Source organism: Leuciscus leuciscus (genome assembly GCF_965113295.1).
Source record: "Leuciscus leuciscus genome assembly, chromosome: 23".
Classification (NCBI taxonomy): Eukaryota; Metazoa; Chordata; class Actinopteri; order Cypriniformes; family Leuciscidae; genus Leuciscus; species Leuciscus leuciscus.
In genome coordinates this window covers 24530144-24544849 of record NC_138747.1, presented here as the reverse complement: position 1 = coordinate 24544849, position 14706 = coordinate 24530144, and the positions used below count along the sequence as shown (strand labels likewise).

At 37.9% G+C, this 14706-nt stretch overlaps 1 protein-coding gene across 4 annotated transcripts in view; it reads left to right on the top strand.

Moving 5' to 3' along the window:
• Nucleotides 1-14706, top strand: part of pde4cb (phosphodiesterase 4C, cAMP-specific b) — a 121292-nt gene that overhangs the window by 75937 nt on the left and 30649 nt on the right. Inside the window, exon 1 of one of the 4 annotated variants that reach the window (XM_082156652.1) lies at nt 9487-9998. The exons of the other annotated variants lie outside the window; for them this stretch is intronic. Within the exon in view, the coding sequence (XP_082012778.1) occupies nt 9871-9998 (128 nt within the window). The 5' untranslated portion in view covers nt 9487-9870. Of the gene's footprint in view, nt 1-9486; nt 9999-14706 lie in introns of those variants that run through there. 4 annotated transcript variants of the gene reach the window in all.

Genomic DNA, 14706 nt, shown 5'->3' with positions numbered 1-14706 from the left:
TATGAATGGAATAACTAAGAGTTGTTTGCCGCTGCAGGGCTGAAAACACTGAGTGCAGTTCAGATTTATTACTTTGGCAGACTTCACAGGAGATGGAAAGTCTCAACAGCCCAAGCAGCTGTATAGACTTTCCGCCTTGGATGTCTCATGTCCAGATTGTCTCATGTCAAGACCTGTTTTGGAGAAACATGTTTAAAATATTAACATTTCAAAGCTTAAAGTATTTTTAACTATTGTTAAACTACTAATAAAAAGCAGCTAACAGGTATAAATAATATAAATATATTATTAGGCACATTATCAATGAGGATATAAATTTAATAATATAAGTATTTATCCGAATGAACCGATTAACTAAAATGAATCGGACTACCACAGAGGCATTCGATTATTACCTCAGTTCACTTGGTTTTAATCCTGTATGTGCAATATAATATGACAAAAAAATATGAATTATATTGAAATATTTCTGAAAAAGGCTACACAATTTTGAAGCTACTGAGCCACTTGATATTATTTGCATATATGTCTCTGAGTATCGTATGTCTCTGTAAATATTTGTCTGTATTTTTGGGTTGGTGCATGCAATGCAAAACAAATGCAAATTTGGGCTTTGTGGTCCACATGTGCTGGAAACATGTAAACAAACGAATTAACATTAACAACATTAATACTCATCTATTATGGCTGTCTATACTCATCACATTAACACCCTTTACACCAGACTACTTGTAATGCACTGAGCGCTTTAAGATATTATGTGACTTTGGCCAGTTATTGCTTAAACTACAGCAGATCGCTAATCTATTCTTAGGTGGAGTGATTATAAACTCCTCTGTGAACATAAATTTCTTCCAGATGTGCAGACGTCACAATGCACGTGCCTGTGTTTGAGGACGCCATGTTTTAATAACGTTGTCATATCATATTAGAATTCTCAAACATCCTAAAGACATCAGTGAAACTATGTTCACTTCAAACAAAAGTTTGTAACCATACAAAGCAGCACACATTTTTTTTTTTATTGTTGAAAGTGCTGTCATTATCTGAACACGTGCTGTCACTATCCGACCACACTTGTATCACTCCAGTGTTTGTGTATTGTGTTCACATACTGTACAACTCCATTCCATGTTTTCCGTTTGGTTTTCAATTGTGTTGGCGTAAGCACGTACAACATAAATGATGTGCTGTAGGAGAGGACAACCATGCACAATCAATTGATCCTCAACTTTAGAACTGCACCACACTGTGCAACATATAGGGCCCTATCGAAGGCGAGGTAAACTGATAATTTATTATAGAAATTTGCTCTTTTTAATTTCTCTATTTAACCCATCTCATTGTGTGTGATGCTGAATTCTCGAATCGTTTTTAAAGGTTTTTGAATTCTTTGCACAGTTCTGAACATTGAAATTTTAGCATGCTCAGGCTCAGCCGCCTTGCACCTGATTTTTCAAACAATATGATTTAAATGGTGATGAGTGTACTGAGAATAACTCTTTCATCTTCCAATCTCTGTACTAGTCTCTCCGTGTTGTTTTGATGCAGTTTGAAAAGATGGATGATAGATATTTTTCAATCTTTCTGACAGACAACAAAATATAATGTAAATTACAGTAAGTACAATGTTTTCGAAATGTTTTAATTATAGTGTACAGTGTTTATTATAAGAGGGTAGAATCCGCAGCTCAGTACTCACTACTCACTTTTAAATAAGCTACTTTTTTACTCTTACTCAAGTCGTTTTTTGGACAAGTACTTTTTACTCTACTCACACTAAATTTTTTGGAATGTAATGGTACTTTTACTTGAGTATGTTTTGTCAGTACTCTTTCCACCACTGGTAGAATCCGCAGCTCAGTACTCACTACTCATGAATACTTTTAAATAAGCTTTTTTTTATTTTATTCTTACTAAAGTAGTTTTTTGGACAAGTACTTTTACTCTACCCACACTACATTTTTTGGAATGTAATGGTACTTTTACTTGAGTATATTTTTTCAGTACTCTTCCCACCACTGGTTGCAAGTTATCACGTTTTGTCCATCGTTACAGTGGCAACCAGTGGCAATGATGACAGGATTTTGCGAGTAGCAAGTAAACACAACAGTGTTCCTTCTGCTGCTGTAAAACTCTGAAAGAAATGGGCGCAGCAGTCACTTGCATCACTACTCCCCCTACTGTATGGATCAGTTTCTTCATTGTTTCATTTTAAATTCTGCTTTCATCATCTGTAATGTTTCCAGTGATTTTGGAATGCTTTAGTGATTTTGCAACTGTTTACTATATCTTGTTGTCCAAAGAGGTAGACTTAGAAGTTTTTTGCCAAAAAAGCACACATGGACTTTTGGTTAAATATCAATTAATTTACTAAAGTGACTTTTTGAAAATAAGGCATTTCAATAACTGACTAATAACCTTTTAATTGCCATTAAAGTGAAATTACTGAACCTAAACACTAATTTAAAAGAAAACATGTTTAGTACAGTATAGTTCATTCTTTATATAAAATTCATGCATTTTATAAAAGTTTGTACTAATGCATTATTGAATGTGCATATACACTTGCATATACAATTTACACAGTTGGCCGCAGAATTTATTGAATGCACTTTACGATATATATGAAGTTTTATTAACAAAGTTCGGGAGGAACACATTCAAAATGATCTATCCAATCAGCATGAGAGGAGGCCTATATACATAGCCGACTCGCCTATGTTGCTCGACAGTTTTCTGCATTTGGTCCCGCCCAATTGTCACAATGTTCAAGATTGAACTCTTGCCGTCTGATGATGAGTCCCTCTTTTCCCTGAATCCTCCACTTAATTTCATTGGCCCAAGGAGCACCCGTTCTTCACCTGACACCACAACCGAGCCTCCGGCATCATCACGCAGATGTCAGCTCATCCATTCTGCTCCCCGTACCTCAAGATGTAGAGGCCTACCCTCACCTCCACCAGCGAGACACCCACCATCCTCTTCAGCGTCCTCTTATACCTCTGCCTATCCAACAATATCTGCAATAGAGAAATGGACAGGCGATAACCAGCTCAGATGTCCATTTCTCAAGGTGAATGAACAAAGCCCAGATCTATTACCTGTATGTCTTCTTACAATTAATGAATCCTTCTCGTAAACCCACTCCACCCTCCAAGGTGCTAATAAAGCGAGCAAGACCCGAATGGCTCTGACTCATGTCCCTTACAAGACTGGGCCCTCTTTGAGCATTGGGCCGTGGCAGTAGGCCTTCAGCAAGTCTGGCCCGGCAGAGCTTACATGTCTGAAGCTGTGACGATGAAACTCCTGTCTGATGATGCGAGAGCCCTCCCGGTCCAGCAACCAACCCCCCTGCCCAAAAATGCTGCACCAACAGCCTTGCACTCCGCAATTTTTGGGGGGTTGTCTGTACCATTTCCTGACTGCTGTCCCACGTCTGTTTTGCATCTTTTTCGGGGGAGTATTCTAGGTTCGGGCCAAATTCCGAACTGATTTTCAGCATGTTCCTTTCAACATCTGACATGTTTATGTTTTACATGGCATAAGAAAGTGACTTATGCAGAAAAGCTATGCAAAATCCAATCTGACTGAAACTGATTTCCAGTGACATGACGTGTACTTGCTAATTATGATTGGATTCCAATCAGATCTGCACAAAAATCTGATTTGGACTGACAGGCTGAACAAGGCTTTATTTTAGGCTTTAAAATTAAAAAAATTTCAGATGAACTTAACAGCAAAAAGGGTTTCTTGGTCAGTGAGCTCCTTGCTGTCTAAGTGGATGGTTCTTAGCCTAAACAAGCTGCCACAGTGGGCCAGACTTTATTCTGCCAGTCAGAGATCTTGCCATGTGAGACTAGTGTTTGAGAAAACAGTTTTTTTTGGTTCTACTAGTGTTGCAGAAAGTACATACTGCACCAATACTATTGTTTAATAGTTTTATTGTTTAAAAAAAAAGTGTAGGTTGCTTTGGATAAAGAGTGTATCAAATGACGTGAAGGTGCTGGTCATATTGTTATAATGATCTAAAACAAATTCAGGTAAGCTTTAGAGATAACCAAACAAATGTTTAGAGACTACAATGCTTATGTATTGGTAGAAATTGAGTCATAAGGAAAAAAGAGGGCTACTACTCTGTCCTTGGGGTCAAGAAAAGAAAATAAAACAAAAAAGTATCCAGAAATGATCGTCCATCAGCAATGATTGCAGAATTTAAATCAAGTGTGCCTGCTGAGTAGTTGCCATCGAGATGAATGGGAATGCTAACCGTTAGCTCTAACTAGTATTGTCACAGAAAGAGGTGTAAATTCTCAGGACACTTATTTCTGTGGTATTGGTGTTGAAGTAGGGATATTTTATGAATGATATTCAAATGACTCCTGTAGAACTCTTGTTTTTCATTTCATCCTGATTCACTCTCCACACAAACCTTTTTGTCCTGTTGCTAACATAACCGTGATTATATCTTTCCTGATCATGCTCTGTGTGTAGGTTTCTTTGGTGAACTGGTGTAAATAACTTTCCTAGCAGTTCTCAGTTTGTGGCTGCCCCCATCTGGCTGAAAGGTGAATTTTTGCTTTGTGTGAACTGCCGGGACTTGATGATTTGTTTTGAGAATTTCGGCCACCATTAGTCCATAAAGAATAGCATGCAAAGTTGCAAACACACACATAATTGCAGAAACAGCGCTCTTTTGGGAATTCATTGCATGTGAAAGATACATTTTTGTAGGTGTATGTGTGTGTGTGTGTGAGAGAGAGAAAGAGAGAGAGAGAGGCTGAATAGAATCAGTAGTCTCGCCAGAGATTTATTTTGGCTTCCTCAAAAGAGAGTTTTGTTTAACTTGAGAAAAATAAGCTCAGAAGAAGTATGCAGAATACATCACTGATTGTTTTGAATGTTATCTGAAATCATGGGAGGAGAGGTGAGCTATTTTTTTAATAAACAAATGGACTTTGTTGTGTTCATAAGTGTTATGGACCTCCTTAATGTGTGTGAGATCTGAAGTGAATGAGTAAACAAGATGGATGAAGTTCGCTACTCCTGTCTTGTGTGCTTTATTGCTGCTTACTAACTCATAACAGACACCACAGACATACTATTTTCTCATGGCAATAAATTGTCAAATAATTTTAAATGTGTATAAGTAATCATCATTGTGTATATTCACACCAAGAAGAGCGATAAAGATAACCTTACTGACAACTATATATTAGCATCCACAACAATGCATGATAATGTTCTGTTTATTATGAGCATGTGCTTAATTGTTTACATCGCGAGACCTGATATCACGCGATACTTCCTGACGCGGCGGCCGGCGGCCCGCCGGCTCAAAGTTGCAAGTGCGGATTTTCCGCTCACGGGCACCAGGGGGGTGCGAAACGACTACCATTCAACCCGAAATAAGTAATATAACCATTCCAATGACTCCGAAGCTGTTCATTAAGGTAAAATGAACAGCTGGAAGAACCAGGACATTTTTTAATATAACTCCGATTGTATTCGTCTGAAAAAAGAATGTCATATACACCTTTGGCTTGAGAGTGAGTACATCATGGGATAATTTTATTTTTTTTCGGTGAACTAACCCTTTAACTTCATAGATTGACACTGAAAGTGGAACCCAAGTCATATATCTAGAGAGTAAAAGGTCAGATAGCGACTTGGTGGCTAGCTCTTTCTTTAAGCAACCACCCACAACACCCACCAATCAACCAGTGCGTATGTGGGGTAACGCAGTGCTGTTTTATCATTTATATTTGTCTGTTGAAAATTATGTTATAACTTGCGTTATATAGACTTGTTGCACACTGCAATAAGCTACATTCGATTTTAGAATATCATATTAATAAATGCTGTATGGCTTGTGTTGCTAAATGGCATGCAATTAATTTAAAAACTGCTAAGTAATGCAAAATGCTGCATTACTGTTACTAAAAATAAAGCTTCATCTGATTATGTTATGTTAGCCACTTGACAAAATAGTGTTTTTCTCTGAGGCATGGTAGGCTACTGAGGCATGGTAAACAATGAATGGGACCACAAACTAAAGCAAAAAGCAACAAATCCACAATGCTAGGTTTATTTTATTTTATTTTGAAAATAAGTAGCGCAAATTACAGTTTGTTCCAACTAGCGACATTTAGTCCCCCTGAGGTAGTAGGTACAGCATATCCTCCTTTAGTGTATTAAAGGGATACTCCACCATTTTTCCATATTAAACTATGTTATTCCCTTAACTAAGACGAGTTGATACATACCTCTCTCGTCTCAGTGCGTGCACTCAATCGCTCTGTCTTGCGGCGAAACTTTGTTAGCACTTAGCTTAGCCCAATTCATTCAATAGGGGCCAAGCAGAGAAGCTACCAAACACATCCACGTTTTCCCTATTTAAATACAGTTACTCGAGTAGTGTAACTCGACCCAGGACGGTGACACAAAACAAAACGTTGCGCTTTTCTAAGCGTGTAAAATGGATAACTATATTGTATGGCGGAATACCATAGCAAGTGCTTGGGAGCACTTCGACTTCGCGCAGTAATATCTTCACTCATGAAAAATCCTCTCACCGGCCCCCGCTCCCTCTCCTCCTCCCTCTCATTTCCGTCAATAGAACCAACGTGACCTGCACCAGTAACGTTAGTAGTAGTTTGAGCAGAGTTGACGAAGTATCAGGTTGTAGGAAGATAGTTTGTGGACAATCATGGTTATACCGTGCATCGTAAAGGGTTGTGATAACAAGGAGAAGGTATATAGTGCCGTCATGTTTCACAGAATTCCAACTCACCACATACAGCGGAGAGCTTGGTTAGCTGCTTTGAACAAGAATCCAAAAACACCGTTGATGACTCTGAAGCTCCGGTCTGTTCTGGTTCATATCTTTCTTCCCTCTCACGGTCCATAAGAGCTAATTCCTCCTCCGTGTACTCGGGTTCAAACAGATATGGCTCTGGGTCTGCTACAAACAAGTCATTATCATCTACAAAGTCTGCCATTGCAAATGATCTCTTGCAGGTGTGCTAATAGCACAGGTGGTAAAAGTCACGTTGGTTCTATTGACGGAAATGAGAGGGAGGAGGAGAGGGAGCGGGGGCCGGTGAGAGGATTTTTCACGAGTGAAGATATTACTGCGCGAAGTCGAAGTGCTCCCAAGCACTTGCTATGGTATTCCGCCATACAATATAGTTATCCATTTTACACGCTTAGAAAAGCGCAACGTTTTGTTTTGTGTCACCGTCCTAGGTCGAGTTACACTACTCGAGTAACTGTATTTAAATAGGGAAAACGTGGAGGTGTTTGGTAGCTTCTCTGCTTGGCTCCTATTGAATGAACTGGGCTAAGCTAAGTGCTAACAAAGTTTCACCGCAAGACAGAGCGATTGAGTGCACGCACTGAGACGAGAGAGGTATGTATCAACTCGTCTTAGTTAAGGGAATAACATAGTTTAATATGAAAAAACGGTGGAGTATCCCTTTAAGCACTAAGCAGTAAACAGAATGCACTCTTGCATAGGTCACATTTTTTGCAGGGCTGATAAAAAACAAAAGGTATTTGGTCACAATCAGCTACAAAACTTAAAAGCATTTCGTGTTATAAAAGTACAAAACAAATAAAATAATGAAAAATTAAATTTGTGCATTAGGAGTGTTACACTGTCGAGTGTGCGAGCATTTCAAAGTATTCTCCTTTGTCCGTGAGCGCAGAAAGACGCATTCAACGCAGCTTGTTTTCAGGCGCTCAAGTCATTTGTACATGCACTGTTCTGCTCTTTTTTCTGTTGTGGTGGTTAGCAAACAGCATTGCATTACAGCGCGCTGCCGCTTCTAGATTGGAGTTTGGATTGCATGTTACTGACTGTATTCGTTGTCTGACTGCATGCACTGAACCATGACAGTTCGGGACGAATACATGTACTGTTAAACCCCTAGTAAATAGTGATATATTTTAAGATAGATAGATTTTAAGTGTAAATAATTGTTAGAAGCTGTTTATACTTAGTGCAAATGGTGGCAGATGCTATTTGTACCTCAGTGTATTGTAGAATATGTTCTGTCTGAATACTTCATTTAGATTGGTCACCTTCTTAAATTAGAAGGTGTGCATTAAAACCATTTGATGCACAGGCAGTTCCAGTCAGTTTGATCACTGTTCTATGTACAGTTTTCATTGAAGCAAACACACACACACACACACACACACTTCAGTTGCACACAGAGTGTGCTGCGCACATACAGAAACATTCAGGAGCGCAGAAACGCTGCCCCATGACTTTTATTAATAAAATAGCTTTGCTACTAAATTGCTCCATTATATTTTACAGCAAAAATGGGGCAATATCGCTGTTTTTGAAGTAATTAAACTCACAGATTCATTGCTAGTATAGAGACCCTTCCAGTCAAATATTGTAATGCAGACATCAACAACAGCTTTAATTTGTCAGTGCTGGCAAATGACCATGGTGTAAGCAATCCACGGCTAGCTGTGCATTAAATGATTTGAATGTTTTTTTGTTGTTGTTTTTTTTGCCTCCACGTCATGCATTAATATCGTTGAATGCACAGCTAACCGTGGATTTTCCCTTACTTATAAAACAGTATGCTATAATAATATATTTATTAAAGTCATAAATGGATGCTGCCTTTTTGGGACATTACTTGTCCCTCTCCCTAAAGCCATCCCATACATCTACCACTAAACCTATCCATTATATAGCCTACTTTATTTGCACTTTATTTCCATTTTTTTATTATTTTCTGCCTTTTTATTAAAAATAAACGAGCTGATATGCAATGGGAAAAAGGAGAACAATGCTTTCAGAAAAGGCGGATAAAAGCTTGTACTTAACCCAGAATATTATCAGCTATGCTCATGTTCCCCTAACACTAACAATCAATAAAATTTGTCTTCATTTTGAAAAGTGTATTTGTTGTCATTTCAAATTAAAAACCTAATAGACATCTAAGAAAAAAAAAGAAAAAAAACGAATTATTTTTATTTACCATGCAGTACATTTGACAGTACAAAAAACACATCTCAAAGTGAATAGAAATAATTATTAAATTATATAAGCATGCATGTACTTAAGTCCTACTTAAGTGGGTCAAAAAAGGACTCTAAAGTACAGCTAATTGCATTTAATATAATTTGTATACAGTATATCGCACTTAAGCATATTTTCAAAAATAAGTATTCTTTTTAAAAGTATGGTAAAGTGTACTTCTTTATCACAAATAATGTTTTGTTTAAAACATGGCACTTGGTTTGATATTTTAATGTAGTGACATTCATACCTTTTAAGAATGAGATAAGGGACATACTATAACTTGCGTTATTGCTCGCTTTAAGTAAAGGGTTAATGCTGAGACAGTCATCTGGTGGTTCCACCCTCTCCATAGGCTGTGACTCACTGTTCAGCTGCCAGTCCCACAAACACACATAAACACAAATGCACACACACACCCCCATATGAGGCCAGCATGCTGGTGTAAACTCATGTGTATCAGAGTTCAGCTGTCTGAGCTGCAGGGAGAGAGAGAGAGAGAGAGAGAGTTTACTTTGGTGCTTGGTGACACTGGAAGTTTGTTTGTTTGTGTATTATCCTTGTATTTAACAGCAGCATTCAAGACTATACAAATATTTTTTTTATGAGGATTACAAGGAGTCAATGTGATTTTAAACTGAAGGATGACAACTAGGCTAATACAAGATGTCTGGGCGAACTCTGTCATGTCAGCGTGGCTCCATGTGTTCATCACTCGACAGTAACTCAGCGGTGGGAAGCATGTGTTTCAGAGTACATAAAAGGAAGAGCTGATTTCTGGAGGGAAACATCAAAAAGAACCAGCGAGAGACACGGAGGGAAATATGAGTTTGCCAACTGGCTGTGTCTTTCTTCCACCCACTGACCGCACTTTTAAAGTTCGAAACGTCAGTCTTTGCGGCTCTCCGTGTGCTGTCAACTGTCCGATTGACATTGTGCAGAAACGCAGGCGGTAATTGAATATCATATTCTTTTGCTTCTGTTGTGTCTGATTCTTTTGAATCAGTTATGCATGCAAAATAGCTTTGGCTCTTCTAAAAAGTAATGTTCTCTCCGATGTTAAAGTACTTTTCCCCCAGTTTAACAGGACTTTAACTGTAAGCCAATTAAGCAGTTTGATTTCCACAAAAAGGGAGACACTGAGGCTCTGTGCTGCTATAAAAAATATTTGTTTGAGTGGTCCGTCTTGTCAACTTATGGCTCAACCAATAGCATATGTTTGGGCTGGGGCTACTTGTTTGCCTGACCAATAGAAGATAGGGGCAGGGGTTGAAGTGGTGGTAGGAGTGTTTGAGAAAACCTGTTTGAAACCAATTATTGTTTTTGAAGGTCAGACAGGTGAAGTAGAAATGTCTGATTTAGAACAGTTTATTTATATTGCCATTTCTGTCAGGACCACTATCGTCAAATATGATTGACCATTAGCATACAGTTTGGATTGGCGGTATGGTTCTGTTCTGGGCAAGAACTCTCTGCGCATCCATGCAGCCTAGCATGGATAAGAGCAGGGAGAGCACAAGAACTCCCCTTAGGGTAAACAGAACAGAACCAACATAAATATATTGCAGATATCATTAATTCAAGATTTTAAGTAAAACATAATTCGAGAATTTATTCTGATTCAAGGGGAATCAGAAGGCCAAATACTGACTGACAAGAGGAGGAGCTGGGGATGGAGGAGGGTAATTAGCTCCTGAGAACGCGATAGCTGATGATAATACTGAAGGAGCTTATATTTACAGTGATAGGCGTCGTATTCCTATAGGTAGACGTGGATCAGCTGAGAGTCAGCTGATGCGAGCTTGACTAACGTGACCTGCCAGAACTGACTCTACGCTTAAAGCTACAGTCGGCATGTCTGGCAGATTGAGTGGACTTAGCCAAAATGTTGAATGTTTGCCCCTCCCCCACTGCCAGCGAGCACCCTCCCATCGAGTTCGTGCTCGTCAGTGCGTGTGCACCAGATTTTCTGTGAACGCGTCCGTCTCTTCAGCATCGATCAACACCATGGACTCGGAGGTAGGCTGCCCTGGCTAATCTACCCATAGATAGCAATAACCGAGGAATTGGAAGCTTGTTAGTAGATTTTCTCTCCGCCATCACGCTTCGTACAATTCAACACACCTGCGAACTTCAGGCATGTGCATGTGATACCGTAACGTGTGTGAGGGGGGATCTGTGGCGTGTGCACAAACTGTGATTGACAGTCAGATCTCACACAGCCCTGCGCTGATTGGACCAGATGAACCGGGAGCGGTGGATTTTTGCAAAACAAATAACATGATCTAGGTGGAGGTAGAAGCGCAGGTTTTTTTCTAAAACCGGCTGATTTATGTTGTTCTGTCGAAGCATAGTGTCGGTTTCAGTGAATATGATCAAAAAAATTTTGCCGACTGCAGCTTTAATTTTGGTAATTTCCAATATGCTGAAAAGTGACGATTTGTTATGCAGAGTGACCAATCTCTTTTTTCTTATACTTGCTGCCAATACCATCATGACATATAGTAAAAGTTATGTTTACTGTGCAGTTCCTAGCTTGAAGTTAACTGAAACAGATTTTTTATTTTATAAAAAAATTTAAAAAACATTTCAAAGATATGTAGGCTACTGTGATAACTTTCTTTTCCATAAGTCCAGTGAAAGACTTATTTTTTAGTTGTGCTTCATGGAAACCTGTAAATCGTAATTAAATAGACACGACTTCATGCATTTAATTCAGAAATACATACAGAACAATAAAAAAACTGTCTACTGAAAATAATCGTAAGAAACATCCAACACTAAATAATTAGAAAACATAACTATTTTACAAGATTTTGTATGGATTTGTACGATATGATTCGTGAAAAAGCAAGAAGGTCCACCCTTAACCCTAAACATCAGTTGGGCATAAACAGATTGTACTAAAAGATACGAATGAGATCATACAAATTGTATATGAATTTGTCGCAAATTTAGGTAAGAATTGCTTTGAGATTGTTTTGGAAATAAGTAGGCTACTGTTTGCCTTTGGACAGTTGTTTTGTAGGTGTCAGTTTCTGTGTAGCGATTTGTGTGACTCAAATAAGAACTAAACGGTATATTCTTGAGCCACACATGCTGAAAACATTACAGAAATGAACTTTCACTGATGTTCATTCAGGAAGTTTGTTTTCGTCATCAGCAGTCCCAGTGAGAGTGCTCTCATGACAGTGATGAAGTGATTTCACAAAAACATGTCCAGGTCATATTTCACTCCAAAATCAAATCATAACACGTATAAAAATAAATGCATCCAAGGTAAAAAAAAAAACACTTTAATTTTCTCATAATATACATTGCAGCATCACCTCTTTTCTCACAGTGTCTAAAACGGTATGAAAAAGGATTCTGTCTCTCTAAACCTGTCCTTTCTGAGAGCCTACTCTTCTCTGATTGGTCAGATGGCACAGTCTGTTGTGATTGGTCTACCGTTTACAGAGTGTGTCAGAAACAACACGTCCATTACCATATCTGAATTTCTGATCCGGAGGCTTCCTCAGCACAGTGCTTATCAGTAATTAAACAGTAATGATGGTGTCAGTTTTACCATATCAATTCGAGCCCGAGTCCTCATCCTTTGGAAGTGCATGCAAAATAGATTTGCTTTTGCAGTGCAGAAAAACAGCAGGTTCTCAACATGTTATCAGCATGAACCAAACTCTTCCAGACCTCAGCTACAGCTTCAGTGTTTGATGGCAGGTCAAAGTAGACGTTCATGGTAGCCAATGGAAACCATAGACCGCCATTAGGCAAATTTGTACCAAACCTACGCAGGTTTGTGCAGGAAGTAAGACTGGAATTAGTGAAGACTCATTTCAGACTGTCCAGAATTGGTTCTTTTTTTTGGGAGACAATAACTACTTTTAAAAAATGCTGGCGGGGAAAGAGTTAATATGATAATCATTTAGTATGATGATATATGTGATTTATGAATGTCCCAGGGCCAGGTATGAAGGGCCACATTGTCACTGCCTACTTTTTTTTTTTCCTGAAAACTAGACATAAGAAGAGAGAAACTAAAAGTTGAGCTCAGGGTTTCAATAACAGTAGCCATAGCCTGTGCTGAAGCTGTAATGAAGATATAAATATAATATGATGCAGTTTTGTATAGGGTCAGGTCTATCTGAAACACATCAACCACCCTGTCTTTTATCTCAGAGCAAATTTCACCTCATTTAGGGCTGTGCACAGCAACACAGTCTGCCGTGATCTGCCTCTGTTATTGACCTGGAAAGAAGTGAGTGTGTATTTAGTGTGTGCACATGGAATATTTCTGAATCTACAATATAAAGTCTTGTTTCAATGGTAATTTAAAGAGATAGTTCACCCCCCCAAAAATATAATCCCCTACTCATCCTCATCATGTAATTTGAAACATAAACTTGTCCAAGCAGATTGTCCAAAGGTTATCAGTTGACAAAAAAGCACCATAAAAGTAGGTCCAAGCTTCTAAGGTTATATATATATATATATATATATATATATATATATATATATATATATATATATATATATATATAGTATAAATGCATGTGAAGAGTGTCAAAGGTTCATGTTTACAATGTGCATTTTCAATGTCAAGCATTGTAGTATTCTTTGTGGGTTTTCATGGGGCCAATATGAACAGTGCGAAAAATGATAACAGCTTCAGTTCTGATCGGTCAATGGATATTATTTATAGTTTATTAATTATCATATGTAGAGAATTTTTATATTTTATTTGCATGGTAAGTTTTACATAATATACAATTTTATGGGGGGTTGTTGTTTGTTTTACAGAGGGGATGCGTTTTGTAATTTTTTATAACAAGGGAGGAACATTTTTCATCCCTCAGCATCCCCCCTCAAATGAAGTACTGGCTATGTAGGGACTCCGTTTTTTCTGTCATTTGGCCAAAATCTCATAATATTTTATAATATTGTTATAAAATATGAAGTGATACGACTGGCTATTTCACAATAACTTATTGGCTATGACCCTACGACAAATGCTAGACTAAGATACTCTTCTCCTCTCCTCAAATACGTAAAACATTAGCCTTAGTGTTTCTTGAGTAAGAAAAAAGCTGTACTTATTCAAACAACCTGTTCTTTATTTACCCTTGCACTGCAAACAAGCAGAGACGGTCCAAAATGTGTGCGGCACTTCTTCTTTCCCAATTGAGGCGAGGTGGAGTTATGAGATTTTATTGACAGCTTGATGATCCAGTGGTTCATTGGTTAAATATTTGCAAAACCCACAGATAGACGTAAAGGTTGAACAATAGTAATGAATTGTGAATAATATATATATATATTATGGAGATTGAAGGTTTTTCACCAGACAGCGACGGAACATGTGGTTTTAATGTTCCTTTTTGTGTTAATTTAGTAAAAAGCTGGAAGTGGTAAATGTCTTGATAATTATTATTATTATTTTTAAGTAGTAGTGCTGATTTTGCAGTAAACTTGTTTTTGTACGTGCTTTGTAACAATAGATGTTATATCCAGATCATATCTTTTTTCATATGGGCCAAAAATATATATTTTTACATTTTTTAATAGCAAATGCACAAAAAAAAGAGAAGATATTTATATTCTGAATATTGTCCAAATTTGAAGAAAAAAATTATAATCTTGTGATACTCATGTTTAGCTAC